This window comes from Mesoplodon mirus, assembly GCF_964341445.2.
Source record: "Mesoplodon mirus genome assembly, chromosome: 3".
In the NCBI taxonomy this organism is placed as follows: Eukaryota; Metazoa; Chordata; class Mammalia; order Artiodactyla; family Ziphiidae; genus Mesoplodon; species Mesoplodon mirus.
In genome coordinates this window covers 24,881,093-24,903,953 of record NC_138978.1, presented here as the reverse complement: position 1 = coordinate 24,903,953, position 22,861 = coordinate 24,881,093, and the positions used below count along the sequence as shown (strand labels likewise).

At 40.9% G+C, this 22,861-nt stretch overlaps 1 protein-coding gene across 2 annotated transcripts in view; it reads right to left on the bottom strand.

Annotated features, from left to right (window-relative positions):
- The window catches only part of STX12 (syntaxin 12), a 35,467-nt gene that overhangs the window by 4,300 nt on the left and 8,306 nt on the right, over positions 1–22,861 (bottom strand). For both annotated transcript variants that reach the window (XM_082615849.1, XM_082615848.1), the window contains exons 2-6: positions 18,015–18,084; positions 16,115–16,214; positions 11,607–11,744; positions 4,756–4,799; positions 3,096–3,201 (exon numbers count right to left, since the gene is read on the bottom strand). In XM_082615849.1, the coding sequence (XP_082471975.1) occupies positions 3,096–3,201; positions 4,756–4,799; positions 11,607–11,744; positions 16,115–16,214; positions 18,015–18,084 (458 nt within the window). The remainder of the gene's footprint in view (positions 1–3,095; positions 3,202–4,755; positions 4,800–11,606; positions 11,745–16,114; positions 16,215–18,014; positions 18,085–22,861) is intronic.

The following is a 22,861-nucleotide window of genomic DNA, read 5'->3' as shown; positions in this document are numbered from 1 at the left end:
AGTTCTTAGAACTGTGAAATAACCACTTCATAAGGGTCAGCTATTATTAACTATTACTTAATTGGTCCTCATGACAACCCAATGAGACATGTATTATCCCCATTCTACAGAAGAGAAAATCACGGCTCAAAGAGGTTTAATGACTTGTCCCAAGGTCTCACAGCTAGCAAGTGGCAGAACTGAGAATTAAAAGTTCATGATCTTTTGTTACTATGCCTCCTTGATACTTGAATTAATCATTCAGTAACTCTATGAATTAAGTATCTTTGAGGATGATGAGGCTCAGAGAGGTTATGTAACTTGTCTAGTCATACAACTCGTCAGTGAGGAAACTAAGCATTGCAGCCAGGATTATATCCCTAAAGCCCACGCTCTTTCAATTGTAGTGTACTGCCTCTCAGAATGCTATCATACAAAATGATGCCTTCAAAGCAATGACTTCCTAATCATAACTTGCAAGAATAGTTCTTGCCAGAACCTCAATTACTTGCTAAGAGTCTACTATAGCTGGGAGAGTCTGCTAATTGCTGTGAATATAAAAAGGCTTAATAATAGCTAATGGGGGGGGGCAGGGAGGGATCAGTACACAATAAGATAAATAAGAAGAAAGGGTGTTACATGGTAAATGACTAATAAATGGTATAGGAAGTCTAGCAGAGGAGGAAGACTATGGCAGAAGAGGTAGGACTTGAGTTGTGCCTTACAGCAAAAGAGAAGCCATATACACAGAAAGGTAACTGGGTTAAAGAACAAAGAGCCCAGTTTGGCTATAACATAAGGTGTGATACTGTGATTCATAATAAGAAATATGTATTTGGTCTTTGTCCCATTCCCAGCACAGAGCTTCTAAAAACTTCAGAATTTTCTAAGTGATAAAAGAGATAAAGATGTCTTTTTTTATTCGTAACAAGCCCTTTTCAACCACTCCTAAGTTTATGTTAATGACTTGACTTTTGGAAAAGCCGTAAGGATGGGGGCTGGTTGCCAGGGGAACCAACTTGGTGATTAGATGGTTGGAACTTTCAGCCCCAATCCTGACCTCTGGGGAGGGGAGGAGGGCTCAAGGTTAAATCAACCACCAAGGGCCAATTATTTAATCAATCATACCCATGTAACCACAGGGTTCAGAGAGCTTCTTGATTGGTGAACACATGGAGATTTGGGGAGAGTGGTGTACCTGGAGAGGGCATGGAAGCTCTGTACCCCTTCCCACATACTTTGCCCCATACATCTCTTCCATATGGCTGTTCCTGAGCTATATCCTTTTATAATAAATCGGTCATCTAGTGAGTAAACTGTTTTCTTGAGTTCTGTGAGCAGCTCTAGCAAATTAATCAAACCCAAGGACGGGGTCATGAGAACCTCCAGTTTCCAGCTTGTCAATCAGAAGCACAGGTGACGACCTGCATTTGCGAGTGGCATCTGAAGTCACAGGGAGGGGGGTCAGTCTTGTGGGATCTGAGGCTAACTCCAGGGAGATAGTGTCAGAATTGAGTTGAATTGTAGGACATCCCGATGGTGTGGCAGAACTGCTTGATGTGGGAAAAAGCCCACACATCTGGGGGCCAGAAGTGTCAGAAGTGTAGTGTGAGAGTAGAAGAGACACACAGGAGTGTGATGCTTCACCATTAGAACGGGGTTTCTATGTTAGATGCAGGAAATGACTGGATATGAAAATCCAGCCCCAGCTAAGGAATTTGGCCTTAATTCCGTTGAATGTGAAGTGCCCATTACACATCTACTACATTACATTCTTCTCCTTAGCTCCATATATCTCACTCTACTCCCTGCTATAACAGGATTTCTCATGTTAAAGAACCAAGTCAATGATTAGTAGCAATAGGTGAAACAGAGAAAAGACATGACATTTTTGAAGGTGAAACAGAGAAAAGACATGACATTTTTGAAGGTAATAATCAAACTTGAGGATGAGCTGTCCCATCAAAAAAACAGACACTGGGGCTTCCCTGGTGGCGCAGTGGTTGACAGTCCGTCTGCCGATGCAGGGAACACGGGTTCGTGCCCCGGTCCGGGAAGATCCCACATGCCGCGGAGCGGCTGGGCCCATGAGCCATGGCCGCTAAGCCTGCGCGTCTGGAGCCTGTGCTCCGCAACGGGAGAGGCCACAACAGTGAGAGGCCCGCGTACCGCAAAAAAAAAAACCAAAAACAGACACTGATGGGCTCTAGGGCAGTGGGGTTCAACCTCGACTGCACATTGTAATCACCTGAGAAGTCTGTAAGGAAAAAAGTGTCCACGGCCAGGGCCTCTTGTGGATGTTTGCCCATTTTTAATCTATGAAAAATAGGAAAATCATACAGTCCAAACATAGTAATTGGTAGTGGAGGAGGAGAGCTGGGGAATTAAAAAAAAAATCTCCAAGTGATTCTAAAGTGCAGTCATGGTTCAGAACGACTGCCACAGATGAAGGTCAAGAGGAGCTCCAAGTTTCTCCTCTCTACAACCCTCCCCTCCCCACTGCCCCAGGGATGGCAGTTTTCTATCTCCATGGAGGAGAAAAGTACTCAGGTTTAAGGATATCTTACTGGTCACTGTGCAAGATTAAAGTTGGGAACTCAGGTAAGAGAGGCCTCGAGACCACTCTCTCAACCCCCACCTCAAAAACTCTTCCTATTTCTCTCACTGACGTAATATCCAAAACTTGGGAGTGGACTTTGGGATACACAAAAATGGAGCAAACCTTTTTGGCCTATCTTTATTCTGGGCTATTCAGACTAAGCAAAGGGCTCTCCATAGAGCCCTACCTAACCTAGAGGTTGGCATTGAGGTTTGGGGACAAAGTCTTAATGAGCAATAAAATATTTGTTGGCCTTGCTCTGTTCTCTGTGCATAGTCTCATGGAGACCATATAAGATATAGTAACTGAGGAGAGGAGTCGGGTGTTCTCAGGCGCCATGGCCAATACCAACATAAGAGTAGTTCAAATTCACCGTGATTACGCTGAGACATAATATGTCTCATTAGCCATACAACAACTCATTTCATCCTTTTTCATAATCACTGTGAGAAAAACCAGGTGAATTAAGAGATTGCATCTACATTGAGTCAAACAAAAAACACGACTTAGCTCTCACCTCCAGCTGCCGAATTGCCGTTTCCCTCTCTTTAATAAGTTCCAAATCCTGTTCAGTGATGGCTACCTCATCCTCCTGGCTCTGCATCTGGTTCCACTCCTCATGGCTGCAGGGAGACAAGCACACTAGTTGATTCCTCCTCTCTAAGGTGTGCATAAGACATATCTTCATCACCTCTGCTGCCAGCAGAGCCTGCCCAAAGACAGGACCAGGGTTCCAACACCTCTGGTATCAATACAAGTGTCGGAGGCCACATTCTTCACATCCAGAGGCAAAGAGTTGGTAATACCAAGTAAACAAAGTCTCAGCTTTCCTGGGCAAAACTAAGAGGAAGCGGAATTATGGGGGATGGGACTCCTTGCTGTTTCCCTTCCGGGGTACACTCTACAATCTTGCTAGGACTTGCTAGACAGAAGTGGGCAGAGATCTGAAATCAACAAAGTACACTGGCCCATTCTCTCCCAGGGTACTCTCAAAGTGCAAGCTGTGTTGGTATCTCGGGTACTAGACAGGTGGAGGAGAGCAGGTTAAGTGACCTGTCAGTGCTTCACCAGTTAGTCCGATAGAATCACATCCCCTGGTTTTCAAGAATCTCTTTGAGGTTATGCTTTAGGTTAAATGTCTCTTGACAGAAAACCAAAGTAAAAAGCTAGTGAGAGGGCTTCCCTGGTGGCGCAGTGGTTGAGAGTCCGCCTGCCAAGGCAGGGGACGCGGGTTCGTGCCCCGGTCTGGGAGGATCCCACATGCCGCGGAGTGGTTGGGCCCGTGAGCCGTGGCCTTTGGGCCTGTGCGTCCGGAGCCTGTGCTCCGCAACGGGAGAGGCCACAACAGTGAGAGGCCCGCATACAGCAAAAAAAAAAAAAAAAAAAAAAAAAAAAAAAAGCTAGTGAGATGTTATAACTCTTCTTTTCAGGTACCATATTTAAAGAAACGCATATGACATCTTATACTAGAAATGAAACACTTTGAAAATTCAGTATTAAGCATTTTCCAACAGTACACATAAATCACAAATCATCTCCACAATATTTAAAGAATTTCCTCCATGTGATGAAGATACAAAACTGAATAAGACAGCACCCCAGGCCTTTGAGGTGCTCACAGTATAGTGGGGCGGAGATAGATACATACCTATAAGAAAACATTTTATGTTCTCAACTAATACCATCAGTACATTTTTATGGAATTAGTTAATTCAGTTTGGAGAAGTTAAGAAAGGAGATGTTTTTCAGATACAAATTATTTGCTTTTTATTTTAATACTCCTAGAAGGATGGGTTGCCTACATTTTAGGGATGAGTAAACAGAGACCCAAGAACTCTGAAGAATTTAAATCTGAATTCGAGATAAAATTATTTAGACCTCCAAATCCGTAGATTTGGGGGCTCATACTTATTCTTATTGAGCCACATCCTCTCCCCAACACACAGACATCAGAGATTTCTTGAAAGTTTTTTATTCACTTTGAAATTATTCCTTCCATAATTCAAAGATCTTGGAAAAGCCCAGAGTTTTGACTTTTTTATTTGATGGATTATAAATTACCTACTGCAGGGCTCCCTTTCATTTTCCTCCTTTTTTCTCATTGATTTTTAAAATTAAAAGTAAGTATAAAGTATAAAATCCCATCTCAACTCTCTACATTAGAATAATTCCTTTACCTGTCAAATGAGACGAGCTGCTCCTCTCTTTGCCTCTCCTCCACCTAGAAAGCAGATGGCATTATTGCTGCTGTTATCCAGAAACATGTCACAGACACAGACGGACACACACACACACACACACACACACAATGGCTTCCTTTAGCTACAGTATAAAGAAGTAACATCCCTTGGCTCCAACAGACTCTGTAAGATGACACAGGGCTCTGGCAATCTGACTGGACCAGGAAATGGGTGTGAAGCAGTTGAAAGCAAATCTGCATTCCAATTTGGATTCAGAACAGAAAACACACTAAATAGGACGGAGAAAACATGGATAGGAGAAAGGAATAAAAATTAATAATAATGATAACCTATCTTAAAATTTGGAGGCAGGTGGATTAAGGGAAGGAGTTGAAAATTTGCAAGGAAACAAATTTTCAGAACATGTGAAGATTTTTTTAAATGGACATTTAAAGCATATTAGGTACTAAAGTGGCAAACTGACTTAAAAAAATCAGTCTAATTATGTATTACTTTTGTAATTTAACAACAAACTAAGAAAAAATGTTAAAAGAGCAATATTTTCCCATTTTTAAAAAGCCGTCCCTTTTTATGATAACAATAATTAAAAAGAAAAGCAAAATAAAGAAAATTTCAAAATTCTACCTGCCCAGAGGAACACTGTGGGTTTTTTTAAAAAACATTTTTACTCTTTCCCCATATCAAAAAACAAAACAAGGGCTTCCCTGGTGGCACAGTGGTTAAGAATCCACCTGCCGGGCTTCCCTGGTGCCTCAGTGGTTGAGAGTCTGCCTGCCGATGCAGGGGACACGGGTTCGTGCCCCGGTCTGGGAGAATCCCACACGCCGCGGAGCGCCTGGGCCCGTGAGCCATGGCCGCTGAGCCTGCGCGTCCGGAGCCTGTGCTCCGCAATGGGAGAAGCCACAACAGTGAGAGGCCCGCATACGGGAAAAAAAAAAAAAAAAAAAGAATCCGCCTGCCAAGGCAGGGGACACGGGTTTTGAGCGCTGGTCCGGGAAGATCCCACATGCCGTGGAGCAACTAAGCCCGTGCGCCACAACTACTGAGCCTGAGCTCTAGAGCCCACAAGCCACAACTACTGAGCCTGCATGCCACAGCTACTGAAGTCCGCAAGTCTAGAGCCCGTGCTCTGCAACAAGAGAAGCCACCGCAATGAGAAGCCTGCACACAGCAATGAAGAGTAGCCCCAACTCGCCACAATTAGAGAAAGCCCATGCGCAGCAACAAAGACCCAATGCAGCCAAAAATAAATAAATTTAATACATTAAAAAAAAGAAAAAGAAACAGAACACTGCTAGTGTCCTAAAGCCTACCTATGTGCCCTTCTCCAGTTACAACCACCTCCCTCTCCTTTAGAGTAACCATCATCTTGACTTTGTGATCATCATTTTCTTGTATTTTTATGTTTTTTAAAATTAATTAATGTATTTATTTATTTTTGGTTGCCTTGGGTCTGCGTTGTTGTGCAACGAGCTTTCTCTAGCTGCAGCGAGCAGGGGCTACTCTTCATTGCAGTGCGCGCGGGCTTCTCATTGTGATGGCTCCTCTCGTTGCAGAGCACGGGCTCTAGGCACGTGGGTTTCAGTAGTTGTGGCTCGCAGGTTCTAGAACGCAGGCTCAGTAGTTGTGGCGCACGGGCTTAGTTGCTCCGAAGCCTGTGGGATCTTCCTGGACCAGGGCTCGAACCTGTGTCCCCTGCGTTGTCAGGCAGATTCTTAACCACTGCGCCACCAGAGAAGTCCCTTGTATTTTTAAAACAGTGATATGTATCCTTATTTAATATCATTTTACCTGATTTTGAACTTTATATGAATAGAATTATACTGTTTGTATTCTTACATGCTTTGATTGGATCACTTTAGATTATGCCAGATCCATCCCTGACGCTGAATGTAACTGTGGTTCATCTTCTCGGTAGTAAGATATTATAGTACCACAATGTATTTATCTCTTCTAGTGTTTTTTGTTTTTTTAATAGATTTTATTTATTTATTTATTTATTTATTTATTTTTGGCTGCGTTGGGTCTTCGTTGCATGCACAGGCTTCTCACTGCAGTGACTTCTCTTGTTGCAAAGCATGGGCGCTAGGCATGTGGGCTTCAGTAGTTGCAGTTCACGGGCTCTAGAGCGCAGGCTCAGTAGTTGTGGCGCATGGGCTTAGTTGCTCCGCAGCATGTGGGATCTTCCCGGACCAGGAATTGAACCCGTGTTCCCTTCATTGGCAGGTGGATTCTTAACCACTGCACGACCAGGGAAGCCCTATCTCTTCTACTGTTAATCGACATTTGGATGTTTCCGATTTTTGAGTACTACAAATAATGCTGCTATGAACACTCCTGTACACATACCCTGGTACAGACTTACAGTGTTCTCTAGCATAGAACTGCTGGGTCATAAGGTGTGCGTGTGTTCTGAAGTTGCAGCCAGAATGTTTTCCAGTGGTTGTTCCAACTCATACTACCACTGGCCAGGCAGGAAAGTTCCTGTGCATCATATCCATGGCAACAACCCTCCCTGTTCACAGAATTTAAATTTTCTGCCTTTTTTTTTTTTCTGCCCTTCTTTTGGACATGAAATAGTATCTCAGGGTGGTTTTAATCTGTAATTCCATGACTACTAAAAATGGTCCATTTGACCATTATTCAAAGCAATACTAAGATGTTATTTGCTTTTTTCACTGTGTTGACAAAAACAAAGGTGGAAAAAACTACCACTTGCACTTTAACACAAATCAAGGCAGTGGCACCAAACCATACTAGGAGTTTTCTATTCTTTATCACCACACATAGGGGGATAAAAGTCAGTTCGTCCTTAATGAAGCCATTAAGTTTATTAATTAACTAAATCTCAGTATATGTCTTTTTAATATTCTGTATGATGAAATGGGAAGTATACATAAAGCCCTCCTGCTACAAACAGCAATACGATGTTTGTCTCCAGGAAAAGCACTTGTGTAATTGAGCTGCTGGGTGAACTAGCTACTTTTTTTAGGGAATAGCATTTTTACTTATTCAATATAGTTTATACTTATATATAAAACTTTTAAAATATATAAACTTTTAATACAGTTTGTGTATATATATGTATACACAAACATATATTATATATGATATATATAAAAGAATAACTAACAATCTATGGTTCCTCAGATGGGTATTCAAAAGACAAGTTCTTCAAAATAAACAATGTGAGCCTGTCATTTCAAGGAAAATAATGGACAGTGTTTGTTGCCAGTGATAAAAATTTAGCTTTCAAATAGAAAAAAAAAAAAAGAATTCTGGAAAACTTGTATCTACTGCTTGTGAACTTGAGAGATTCTCAATATTTAAAGACTTTTCTGGTCAAGCTGAAGATAATACATGATTTTTTGATATTGTAAAATGAAATATATCAACATTTAGAAGACCTGCATAAGTCACGGAACCAATATTTTCCAAATGATAAATACATGATGTTATAAAAATCATGCACGGATAAAAGATCCAATAAAAGCATAAGACAGACCAAGATTTTAATGCATCAGAGTATGAACAAGTCATTGACAATGGTTGTCGATTCCACAATGCAACTAAGTTTTGTCCAGTTTTGATGTAGTATCAAGGAAAAATATCAACAATGATCTGAAGAGGTTAAAATTAAAATACTCCTTCCTTTTCCAGTTACTTACCTCTGTGAGGCTGGATTTTCTTCAGATACCTCAACCAAAACAACATATCATAACAGACTGAATACAGAAGCAGGTATGAATATCTAGCTTCCTTCTGTCAAGCCAGATATTAAAAAGATTTGCAAAAATGAAAACAATGCCACTCTTCTCATTAAAACTTTTTTTATTGTTTTGGAAAAGTAGTATTAATTAAAATCTCATTTATATTTTTATGTTAGTATGTAATGGGTTTATTATTATTTGTAAATGAAATAATAAACATTTTATAAACTTCTCAGTTTTAATTTCTAATACAATATATATCAATAGATATCCTTCATACAAGCAAAAGCTCTTTGGGGTCCTTAATAATTTTTAAGAGTATAATGGGGCCCTGAAATCAAAAAGTTTAACAAACTATTGTTCTGTTGGGTTGTGTCTTTTTCATATTGATTCCTGAGAATTCTTTATATATTCTCGATACCAGTCTTTTGTCAGTTGTACAAATAGTAGTATCTTCTCCCTGTTTGTGATTTGTCTTTTCACATATTTACCACTTTCTTCATTCTTACTCCTTTCTGCTTTTCAGACTTACTATCTGGGATCACCTTCCTTCTGCCTGAAGTTCATTCTTTAGAATGTTCTTAAGTAAGGTGTGCTGATAGCAAACTCTCTTTTGACTGAAAACGTCTTTAATTAGCCCTCATTCTGGTTATCTATCTTCACTGGGATTAGAATCCTAGGGAGGCAATTATCGTCCTTCATAACATTAAAGACAACACTCTACTGGCTTCAATTGTTGCTGTTGAGAAGTCTAACTATTGCACCTTTGAAGATATTCTATTGTTTCCCTGGCTACTTTTTTTTTTTTTTTTTTTTTTTTGTGGTACGCGGGCCTCTCACTGTTGTGGCCTCTCCCGTTGCGGAGCACAGGCTCCGGACGCGCAGGCTCAGCGGCCATGGCTCACGGGCCCAGCCGCTCCGCGGCATGTGGGATCTTCCTGGACCGGGGCACGAACCCGTGTCCCCTGCATCGGCAGTCGGACTCTGAACCACTGCGCCACCAGGGAAGCCCTCCCTGGCTATTTTTATGATTTTCTCTTTGTCTTTGGTGTTCTGAAGTTTCTATTTGATATACCTAGAATGAGAGTTTTTCAATTTATCCTTCTTGGGGTTCTTGAAACTGTAGATTAGTGACTTTCATCAGTTCTGAAATATTACCAGCCACTATCTCTTCAAATATGACTTCTGATCTATGTCTGCTCTACCCTCATCCTGTAACTCTAATTAAAACTATTATAGGGACTTCCCTGGTAGCACAGTGGTTAAGAATCCGCCTGCCAGTGCAGGGGACACAGGTTCGAGCCCTGGTCCAGTAAGATCCCACATGCCGCGGAGCAACTAAGCCCGTGCGCCACAACTACTGAGCCTGTGCTCTAGAGCCCGCGAGCCACAACTACTGAGCCCGTGTGCCACAACTACTGAAGCCTGTGTGCCTAGAGCCCATGCTCCGCAACAAGAGAAGCCACCACAATGAGAAGCCTGGACACCACAATGAGTAGCCCCCACTCGCCACAACTAGAGAAAGCCCGCATGCAACAAAGACCCAACGCAGCCAAATATAAATAAATAAATAAATTTATTTATTTATTTTAAAAAAACTATTTTAGATCCTTTTACTTCAGTCTCCATTTCTCATAACCTTTCTTCCCTATTTAACTTCTTAACCCTCTGTCCTACATGCTGGATAATATCTTCTAACCTATTTTCTAGTTAAACCACACACCCGTTAAGTTTTTAATTTCCACATTATATTTTTCAATTCTAGAAAGTCTTTTGACTCTTTACAAAGCTTTTTGTAGTTTCCTGCTTCCTGCAGATGTATTCAAGATCTTCTGTTTCTTTAAACCCAATAAGTATAGTTATCTTATAATTCTAATATATTAAGTCTTTATAGGTCTATTTCACCTCACTTTTGTTTCTACTAGGTTTTTTTTTTTTTTTTTTTTTTTTGCGGTACGCGGGCCTCTCCCGTTGCGGAGCACAGGCTCCGGACGCGCAGGCCCAGAGGCCACGGCTCACAGGCCCAGCCGCTCCGCGGCATGTGGAATCTTCCCAGACCGGGGCACGAACCCGTGTCCCCTGCATCAGCAGGCGGACTCTCGACCACTGCACCACCAGGGAAGCCCTCTACTAGTTTTTGTCCAGGGTTATTTGTTTATTTGTGTACCCTGGGCTGCTCACTACACTTCAAAAATTATTTGAGGGTATTCTTTAGGGTATTCTTTAAGGTGTCTAAACAGAGCGGATTTGTATTTGTTTCTGTCTGGCACGTAGGTACTCAACCAGACCAGGACTACTTGAAGCTTTAGGCTTGTGGACCATTCAGGTAGAATTTGGGCAGTAAATCTGCCTGAAGTTTACTTTGTGGTATAACTTACTGTCTGGATTTCCCCTCCCTCCTGCCATCCTCAGTGCTAATGCGATCTTTTTTGCAGTCTGCTAGGGGAAAGGAGGGCTTACTTTTCATTTTTTAGGGCCCAGTTTAATTTGAGGGGCACCTTCTTTTAGATTATCCACCATGCATGGACTCCTGGCTTTGACTTTTGTCCCCCTTCATGCCATGAGGACATCGAAACTGAATCTAGGTTGGCCCTCAGTGAATATACTCAGTGGAAAAGCAGCTTCAGTGCTCTGCTTATGTCTATGGGTTCACACCTTCTCTTAGACTTTGACCTTAATATTTTCATGGTTCTTAATATTTTTAAGAAGTTGCGTTGTTAAAATCTAGTATTTGTTAATTCTTTTCAAAGAGAAGGCTAGTCCAAATAACCTAGCCTGTGATATTCTAAGAAACAGATGTATTCTTTTTTCTTTTTTTAAGTTTTTAACGTAAGATCAACATGACAAGAAAAAAGGAAAAAGAAAATTACACACAATTCTACCTGTCACTTTTGTAAATCTTTGGACACATTCCTTTCTAGTCTAGTGTACAAAGTGACCATATGTATACTTTTTTTTTAAACAAAGGGTATACCAATCTGACATTTTCACAGCAGCTAATGTCTATGTTTATTATTTGGAGGGATAGTAAGCAAAGAAAATGGTCAAAAATTTTTTTAAAACTTAGGAAAGAACATTCTGAAATTTGCAAAGGTCTTCTTTTGGAAATAAACTTACAGAAAGACGAGATCCAGCTCTTGCTCTGGCAATACTCTCCTTTTCCTTTTCAGATACCCTTCTCTGCACAGCCTGGAAATTGTTTAAGGCTGCAGAGAAGTCATTCATGAGACGTTCCTTCTGAAGTTTCTGCTGGCGCTAAGGAAATTAGATAAGAACTTGAAATTTCACATTAACCCAGAATCATTTGGTTTTAATTCCCATTAAAAGCAAAATTATACCTCCTAAAGAGTTCCAACTAGGAAAATTACTATGAAATAGGCTCTTCCTTAAATTAATAAATTTGTCCTTTTCTAACTCAAATCCCTGGTTAATAGTATAGGCCAAGTCAGAGTTTTCCTTCTTTCATTCTGACAAACCTGGGAATTGGGTATCATTTACCTGGTAAGGGAATCTAAGAGGGAACCACAATTCAAAATGTTCGTTCCCAGGAGAATCTAAAAGCAGAATACCCAACAGAGACTGTTTTCTTGCTAAAATGTTAAAACTGTATTCATCTATACTGAGTTCACAGCTTACCTGAAAACCATGGAATCATTTTCCTTCACACTGTAGTGAGGTTCAAAATCTTTGAGAACCTGAAAACTACTTTGTAGAGTTACAAGCTACCTTTACTAAGCTTACTGATACTACGTCTCAAAAAACACATACTGAGAGCACTGGCTGTGTGCTGAGAACACAGAAGTAAAAAGTCACCCCTGACCTCAGACAGCTTATCATCTATTTGGAGATAAAGAATTTAGATATACAAATAACAAATCAATACAAATAACTGCTATATTCAATTAGTACTATACAGAGTACTGTACACATTATACAGAGGCAAGTATAATCAGTAAGAATCTAAGTGATCAAAAGGCCTCCAGAGGAGGTGGGCACTGAAGGAAGAGTAAGGCGTGAAGAGCAGAGAGAAGGGGTAATAAGGCGAATCCAGGCAAGGGAACAGTGTGAGCAAAGGCATGGTGGCAGAAATTTGCAGAAGGTCTAGAAAAAGATAGTTTGGCTGGAACCAAAGGCTTTTTCATGAGCATAGCTAAAAGATAAAATTGGAAAAGCAGGAAAGGGGGTGGTCACTGCAGGTTTTAAATGCCAAGATAATGAGTTTGGGATTCAACCTCTACAGAACATAGAGCAACGAAGATTTCTGTGTGGAGAACACGATGGGTACAAAATGATAACTTAGAAAAATTAGTCCGTGATGGTGATGGAATGGGAAAAAGAAACAAGTCAAAAAGATGACTACAATAATCTAGATTTAAGGTTAGAAAGACGTGGTATCAGTAATGGGAACACAAAGAAATGAACCTAAGAAATATTATGTGACTGGCTGTGGGGAAAGGGGTATAAAGTCAAGGGATGAGCCAAATTTCACACCTGGGAGAGTGATGGTAATACTGAAAGCAAATTCTGATAAGGGACTTTTTATCCCTTTTCTTGTATTTTAATTTTTACATAAACATTATAACAATAGGGAGAAAAAAACCCATCACTCCCCAATCTCACTATACAAAAATACTATCTTTTAAGTATATCATTAACGTTTTCCATGTTACCGTACTCTTCACAATTATGGTCTTTGTTATATAATACTCCATCAAGTTGATCTAGTAAATTTTAGGTAAACATTCCTTCTAGACTGTTCCTTTTTTTTTTTTTTTTTTTTTGTGGTATGCGGGCCTCTCACTGTTGTGGCCTCTCCCGTTGCGGAGCACAGGCTCCGGACGCGCAGGCTCAGCAGCCATGGCTCACGGGCCCAGCCGCTCCGCGGCATATGGGATCCTCCCAGACCGGGGCACGAACCCGCATCCCCTGCATCGGCAGGCGGACTCTCAACCACTGCGCCACCAGGGAGGCCCTAGACTGTTCCATTTTTAACCAGTATAAATAAAGCTAAAGTGAGCCCCATTGTAACAGCTAATATTTATACAGTGCTTATCATGTACCAGTACTGTTATAAGTACTTTATATAATAACTCATTTAATCCATACATCAACCTATAAATTAGGTACTCTTATTGTACCTATTTTACAGATCAGACAAATGAGGCACAGAGAGGTTGAGCAATTTGCCTATGATTACACAGTAAATGGCAGGGGTAGAATTTAAATCCAGGAAATTTGGCTCCGGAGTATATAGTTGGTTTCTTTTTCTTAGAACGCAGACACATTTGCATGAGTGGGAACATTAGGTCAAAAGGCACAAACTTTTTTATGACAATAAGCATTGTTAATCAGCTTAGTTAAGGGGTTTGGATGAAACAGGAGGAATTCCGTTTAAGATAACACATTAAATTTTAGATGAAGGCAGCATATTCAAGAGGAGATGTCAGAGCAGGAATTGGCAATATGGGCCAAATACTTAGAGGTTTAGGGGCTAGGGCTTGAAAAAGATCTGGGGATCATGTTCATAAAGGTGACAGGAAGCTCATAAAAGTACAATAGAAAAGATTCCTGAGGGAGAAAGCATAGAGTAATAAAATTACAGGATCAATGGCAGAGCCTTGGGGCACACCCACTTCTAGGCAGATATAAAGTCAGAGAAGGAGGCTGAGACTCAACCTGGGGTAAGAGAAAATAGGCCAGAAAGGGATCACCAGAGCTGAGAGACATGAAAACTACTTTGTAGGCTTTACTACAGAGATCATGGAAAGAAGAAATTTTCAGTGAAGACAGGATGGGCAAGAGGATCAAATGAAACAAAGAAAAGTGAATAAACTCAAAAAAGGCCACTGGATTTAGCAACTAGAAGATTACTGATGATAGCACATAAGTATGAGAAAAATGCTGAGAGTAGGATGTATGGTTTGATAGTCCAGTAACAAAAAGATGGGTGACAGGGCTAAAATTAATCAGATAAAGAAACAATTGAAAGGGAAAAGAATATTCAGCACAACAGGAGGAAGGGAATCAAGGATTTGTATTTCACCAGAGAGAATATGTCTGTAGATTTATTTCATGTTCTTAATGATCCAAGATAACGTAAGGGAACAAGAGCATGCATAATCCAAAAATAAATTCTATTTGATTTTGGAATACATTAGATTTATTTTTAAGCAGATTGAACTTTATATTTTGCTTAGGCTACTATTTAACACTTAAGTACTTTCAATACCCTGTTTACATCAGACTCTTAGACTCCCTTTTTATTACTGCTAAAACTATCTGCAAGTGTGTATTCCCTAAGTGCACAGCTGGGACGAGGAAAGGGGTGATTTGGGAACAATTTGAGATAATGAATGGCAAGGGGGAACTGGTCGTAGGTGAAATATCAGCATGAGTAACAAAACAAACAGCACATGTGGATAGTCAAAGGGTGATTACATTAAGATTACTACTTTGTAGCAGGATGACAAAAGCACCTAGTTTTGGTTCTTTTCTTTTGTGCAAGGGGATGCCAAAACTCCAAAGACTGAACATATACTTCATTAAACGACTTGCCAGGAATGGGTTAAAATGAAGATTTTCAAACTTTTTTGATGGAGACACAGAATAAGAATGTGACATCTTGACCTAGCACCATATATATAAATATGTATGAAAGTTTCACTAACAGTATTACTCTTATACATGGTTACACACTCTGATATTTCTACTTTGTTTCATTTTTATAAATGATGATCACAACACACTAAAATTGTTTTATGTTCCAATAGCCACAATGCGCAGACAACCCGGGATAGGGAGGTGGTAGGCTTCATCTTTAGAGCCATCAGAGATAGGATACCATCATTTAAAGAATTCAATAATAAAAAGAAATGTAAGTTAAGTGCTCCCATGAATGGTACAGAAACTAAAAGCAAAATAGAATCATAATAGGCTAAGATAGATGGAGAAGGTTTTTGCCCTGGAAGAGAGAGGATCTGAGGCAGACCATGAATAATAGATTAAAAAGTCAAGCCACAATGGAGGGGGCACATCTGACTTCAGGAACGTCTGAAGAAAAGGCACGGCATATCAAGGGAACAATGAATTCCAGTAAAAATTGTGTGGTTTTAAAGGATTTAAATGGCCACTGAAGAAATGACTTGAATAGAGGAATCTATTTCCCTGAGCATTTCCTCAACCTGAGACCTATAAATGATTCATGATGTGACATGAAAGTGGCTACAAAATATAAAAGATGTCTGCTTGAAATTTATAGATACAGGATACAAGAAAACTAGGATCAAGCCTGAAAGCATAAAGCTGCAGGTCAAACCCCAACAAGATGCAAACATGGACATTCTTCTCCAGTTAAACCCATTTTACTAATATATTATTACTAATAACAGCAGCCGCTACCCATATTGAGTACCTACTAAATGCTAGGCACTTTGCAAGATCTGGTGCGTACATTCTTCCTGTTGTCACAACAGACACTTATCCATTTTATGAAAAAGGAAACTGAGGTTCAGAGAAGGTCTATCTAGAACCAAAGGCCAAGTTATTTTTGTTTCACACACTGCCTCTCCACAAAAGCAAAGTCCTTTCTTATTAAAAAACAAGCCAAAACCCCACAAAATACCAACCTGTTCTGAAGTAGATAAAGGAAGGGGCAAGGACCCTAATTCCTTCAGTAATTCATTTGTTTCCTTGGCAAGCTGATTTGTAGAGTGTTGTAACTGTTGCCTAAGAGAGAAAAGATATGTTTTAGGATATTCTCACTTCTTGAGAGCTGTTGGTATCAGTTCGTTCTCAGAGTGTCTCACAACGCAGGGAATGAAAGGGCACTTGAAGAAATGGGTTCCTAGATGCCCAGGTTCATAACAAAGTTCCAGAAATACTACCCAGTCATACTCACCTCAAGTCGTCTTCATATTACTGAGTAGAAAGAACCTGCCTCAATGAAACCTGCTGACTGGGTATTTTAGCTCCTTGGGGAGGAAGGAAAAGCATTCTCAGCAGTTCTGATAGAAGAAGAGCAACTGCCCCCACACCTCAATCTAACAGGTTTTTTTTTTTTTGGTTTTTTTTTTTTTGTGGTACGCGGGCCTCTCACTGCTGCGGCCTCTCCTGCTGCAGAGCACAGGCTCCGGAAGCGCAGGCTCAGTGGCCATGGCTCACAGGCCCAGCCACTCCGTGGCATGTGGGATCGTCCCGGACCGGGGCATGAACCCATGTCCCCTGCATCAGCAGGCAGACTCTCAACCACTGCGCCACCAGGGAAGCCCAATCTAATAGTTTTAACACACTGAACGCTCTCTCAAAACTCTCATATTGATTTGCCCAGGAGTTCTGCATGGGTTCTGTCTGTCACAGTCCACTGACTAGTGACAGAATCCAGGCACTGGAGGTTGGATGAAATGTGCATTAGAAGCACAGCTTCCACCCTAGGGAACAACCTCCAAAGATCTACTCCCACGCTCTTGCTTAAAGCTCATGCTTTTTCAGCTTTATCCTTGGCTCCCTACCTGTCCCTTAGGCCTGACTTTCTGGCTCTTCCCTCCAAAACAAAGAAGCCCTATACTGTGTAAAAAAATGTAACGAGCAGAGGGGGAAGGAAATTAAAGAGGGAAGAATGTGTGCTATATTAAGTGGGATTGAAAGGTAGTAGAAATATAAAAAAGGCTCCTTTAGTCATGGTTTCCTCTACTATCTGGCCATTTCTACAAAGGGTTTAAGGGAGGACAGGGAAACCACACCATTAATTACTAAAATTTTTTTCACTGCAAAGGGGCCTCCAAGATAAAAAAATATAAACAAATAAATAAATAAATAAAACAAGGGAGTCAAAACCAAGAGGGAGACAAAACAAACAAACAAGCAAAAAAACCCCAAGAGGCAAGTCAATCAGAAGCCTGAGCATCGCAGACAGTACTAACATTCCCAGAACTATCTCACATCTCCCTGGAAAAAGCTCAAAGTAGTAAGTCATCCTCTCATTTCACAATGTCTAGGACAGCAAACAAAGAATATTGTTCAGTGTGTGTTAAAGATGAAAACTAGAACTTCTAAAAGCAGAGATGGAGTCAAGAAGGACATAATAAAAAGAATCTATTCCACTATTCTCTCCCTCAGACTCTCCTCGGGTCATTCTGAATACATTTTTCTAATATGATAGACAATTGGAAATCTAACCAGATTACCCGAGCGCTATAGATCATCAGGAGGCCTCTGCCAACAAGGAAGCTCATTTAGGCAGAATGTAGTTTAAGAGTGGTAGGGATTCCCTCTCTGCTTCCCTAAATTGTTCTGCTAAACTGCCCAAGGGAGGAAAGATGCAGCGTTCAAGGACTCTGTGAGGCAACGGAGATCACAACCCATTAACATATTTTGTTGCTCCCCTTCTAGATCCAGCTATGACCTCATATCCCACTGCCTCTCATTCTGATTTCACAGGCCTGAAACCTCAGCTGCCAGGCAGCAAGGGTATTAAGTGTATCCCCAAAAGGCCCTCACAAATCCCAACCTTGTTAGGAAGCTACTCACAGATTTTCCTGTAGCTTGCTTGAATCTTGCTTAGTTCCTAGTTGGCTCATCAAATTCTTTATCTGAGCAGCTGGGGAAAGAAGAAAAAAAGATTTATTGAGAAGAAAAATACAGGGCTTCCCTGGTGGCGCAGTGGTTAAGAACCCGCCTGCCAATGCAGTGGACACAGGTTCGAGCCCTGGTCCGGGAAGATCCCACATGCCGCGGAGCAACTAAGCCCGTGCACCACAACTACTGAGCCTGCGCTCTAGAGCCCGCGAGCCACAACTACTGAAGCCTGTGTGCCACAACTACTGAAGCCCACGCGTCTAGAGCCCGTGCTCCGCAACAGAGAAGCCACCGCAATGAGAAGCCCATGTACCACAACGAAGAGTAGCCCCCACTCAGCAATGAAGACCCAACACAGCCAAAAATAAATAAATAAAATAAATAAATTTTTTTAAAAAAGAAAAATACATTCATCACGAGCATCCTAATTCTCAGATCACTGGTCTCTCTCCACATCCTGAATAAGTACATACAACTAATAGAAAGCATGCTATGATCAAGACCTTGGCATATATATTCCCATCTAAACCTACTTATAAGGTCCGCCTTTCTCCTCTAGAGTAACTGTGCCACTAAGTAGAGGGTGGTGGTTTTGTTCGTCACTCCCAGAGAACTCCCACATTTTGCCAGATTTCCCATGGCACTGGTTAAAATGTTCATCGCTTTTGGAATGGCCTTGATACCAAATATCAATTCACAACAATAAAAATTTAAATTCACTAATACACAATATTTTATACGGCAAACATTTTTGGAAAGACAATGTACACTTATTATTAATAAGTTACCACTAATTGAGCACCTCTATGTGCCAATTACTATATTAGGAGCTTTGTATACATAATCTTATTAATTTTCATAGCAACAGTCTGAAGTAGATGTATCTTCACTGTGCAGATGAGGAAATATATTTAAAGAAGTTAAATATCTTATATAAGGGCACACAAAAAGTAGCAGGGCAAAAAAATCAATCCCAGGTACATCAGACTGCAATGCCTATGTTTAACTATGCTGTCTGTAGAGAACCAGTGTATCGTTTTGTTCAGATTACTCTACCTAGATATTGTGCTAAGATTTGGAATGGTCATGTTTGAATCCTAGATGTTTAAGCCCCTAACCCTGGACTAGGAAAGCAGAGGAATGGATTATCTCTCAATAAGGAGAAACACCAGCCTGCCTGGGAATCTGAACACCCTTGTCCCTCACTGACTTCTGCAACAGGAACAGAGCCCCTGATTTCCCATGTCCTGCTTTCTATTTTCTTTTTCTGGTTGGCAGGGAGGACGATGGAGATTCCTTCCTTCTCTCATTCATTCATTTGCAGAGCTTGGAATTTTATTGTACGACTTTTTTGTTTGTTTGCACGCTTGCATTTTAAGAGCATTCCCTGTCTTCTATTGCAAGTAGTTGGAATACGAAACACAATAATAGAATACTTTTTGCCCAGGGGAAACACAATTAATTATCTTCAAGTTTCACTAGAACTTCAAGAGATACTATAACACAATAGGTAATATATGGCTCCTCTAGCCAAAAGACACTGTCCTTTGTGAGGGCCTTTCCTACCCTCTCAGGATTAATGCCCAAGTTTCACCTGTGAAACACCAGACTGCTAAATGACTGGCTTAGTGGAAGAAGAGGAGGAAACCAATGCATACTGTATCATTTGTACATATCTCATAGGAACAATATATAAACAAGGCTTCAATGTCCAGTGAAAATGAAATTGCACTTTTTAGAATTTTAAATTTTAAAAATTAATTGTTCCTGGGACTTCCCTGGTGGCACAGTGGTTAAGGCTCCGTGCTCCCAATGCAGGGGGCCCAGGTTCGATCCCTGGTCAGGGAACTAGATCCCACATGCATGCCGCAACTAAGAGTTCGCACGCCAGAACTAAGGAGCCCACGTGCCACAACTAAGGAGCCCGTGAGCTGCAACTAAGGAGCCCACCTGCTGCAACTAAGACCCAGTGCAACCTAAATGAATACATAAATAAATACTTTTTAAAAAATTAATAAATAAAAATTAAAATTAATTGTTCCTTATGATAGGATGCTTCTTAAATAACAAAATTTGGGGGTCAGAGTCATAACCTTGGCCCTAATTCGGTCACCAAGGGTAGTAAAAAGGCAAGCTGAAGTTTATTAAGTACCAATTACCTTACAAAAACACAGATGTGTTAATAGCCTCTAAGTCTGTTAAGAAACAATAATTAAGCAAAATCTTCTAGGTGGTTGCTGGGTGACTCTTCTCCTAAGTAGAAACTGAACAACCTAGTCCTTAGCAGCATGTACGAGTTATTTCTCCTGTAAAAAATTAATAAACAGAAACCTCAGTTAAACAGAGTTGGGAGACCAGAAGGGGGAGCTCGCACACCCTGCCACAACAGCCAAGCCCAACTGCTATGAAGAAGACTCCTCTCAGCCAATGAAAAGCCATGGACTCTTTGTTTGCTATACCCCTCCCAACTTCCTTTTCCCCTTCCCTTGCCAGGAGGGGACTTCCACTTGGCTAGCCATGATTGCAGACCCCAAACTGCAACTCTCTGCTGATCGTGAATAAACCCCTCTTTGCTGGAGAAATATCTGGCAGTCTCTTTGTTTTAGGTCAACACTCCCTAGCCCAAATCCCTGTGTCATCATGGGTGTAACAAAGCAAAATTTTGCAAAGTCAAGAATATATTGGTTTGTAACACTTTAAATTATGATTTTATCTTATTTTGAGACCATTTTTTAAGTAAAACTATAACTCCACTTTTACAACAGAAATATAGAATTCACTTGATTAAAAAGTTGCCTTTTGACAAACTTTCCTAAAATATATCTATTCTATTAAATGAGGGTTTTTAGCTTATTGGTTCCATTGGAAAATGTAAGCACTATAAAATACTGCATTCTGCTAAAAAAAAACACTATGTAAGATATAAATAATCATTTTTCATCACTAAGATGTATAATGTCCTTCTTACCTAAGTCAAATGGGAATCAGAATCAAAGCTATCTACTGGGTGGCCGAACAAATAATTTAAGAAAGAGGACAGACGTTAGCATTTACTGAGCATTCACCATGTGCCAGACACTGGGCTACATACTTGATGTGGTATAATAAAAAATATATTTGGTCTTTGTCCCCAGTTCTTGGCATAAAGCTCCTAAAACCCTTGGAATTTCCGGAGTGATAGTAGTGTCTTTCGTTATTCATAAAGGGTTCCTTTGGAACATACCGAGTTTACCTATTGAAGTGACATAGGGTAGGGCTCCTGATAGGCTTAGGTTGGGTGGGGTTAGTCACCAGAAAGACCAAGTGATTATCAGGTTGGAACTTTCAGTCCCACCCACCAACCTCTGGAAGGGCAGTGGGGGGGTGGGGGTGAGGAAGCGCAGATTAAACTCTATAAATTCTTGAAGTAGATTTGATGAGCTTCCGGACTGGTGAACACATGGAGATGTGGGGAGGGTATCAGCGCTGAGAGAGAGCATGCAAGTTCTGAGCTCTTCCTACATACCTTGCCCTAGGCATCTCTTCTATCTGGCTGCTCCTGAATTATATCCTTTTATAATAAACCAGTAATCTAGTAAGTAAATGTTTTCCTGAGTTATGTGAGCTGGGCTAGCAAACTAGCTGAACCTGAGGAGGGGCTCATGGGAACCTCCAATATGGCTCACTGGTCAGAAGCACAGATAAGAACTTGGACTTACGATTGGCATCTGAAGGGGGTGGGGTGGGGGGAGTCTTGTGGGACTAAGCCCTTAATTTGTGGAATCTGATGCTAACTCCAGGTAGTGTCAGAATTGAGTTAAATTGGAGGACACCCAATTGAAGTCCAGAGAATCTGATAATTGCTTGGTGTGTGGTAAATCCACACATCTGGTGTCAGAAGTATTGACAGTGGAGGAAACACAGAAGTGTTTTTCCTTCACACTTGATAAGTATTATCTTATTAAATAAGCATTATTACAGATGGGCACACTGAGGCTCACACTGAGTGTTAAAAAACTCATTCATTCATTCATTTAGAATACCTACTCTACACTGTTATATGCTCTAGAAGATATTGCTCTCAAGAAGCTTACATTTTAAGGAAAGGAGATAATAAGCATATATCAGGTGGTGATAAGTGCTATAAAGAAAAATAAATTCAGGTAAAGGCTGGTAGGGAGAGGGTACTAGTTTACACAGGGCAGTCAGAGAAGGCTTCTCTGATAAGGTGACACAGAGCAGAGACCTAAAGGAAGTGAAAGGTCAAGCCATGCGAAATTACTGGGGGAGCTCTCTAGCAGAGAGCATTAAGCACAAAATCCACAAGGCAAGAGCACTTGTCGTGATGGAGGCACAGGAGGCCTAGAGGGAGCAAAGGAGAGGTAAGAGAGAGAGGGGAGCCAGATTACATAGGGCCTTGTAAACTAGAGCAAGGACTTCGAATTTTAAAGAAATGTGAGGCCACTGACGGTTTTGAGCAGAGTGTCATAAAAACCAGAAGTCAAACCCAGGAGGGCTAATTCCAATAACTGTATTTTTTATGCCACACTAGGTTCTCTCAAAAGGTTGACGCTTAAAGGAAATACACAGAACGTAGTGACTTAGGGCAGGCCTCCGTTTCCCAGTGTTCCACTTCGCCCCACCCTGCTTATCTGATAGCTTCCTAACTTAATAGCTCTCTGCTCCAGATAGGCTGATGCCCTTGCTCTAACCTGCTCCCTTCCCCGACTCCCCCCGACCTTTGGGAAGGTTCCTGTGTACTCACCAGAGTTCAGCAGAGTGCCAGCACCCAGCGGGTAATAAGTAATTGCTGATTAATT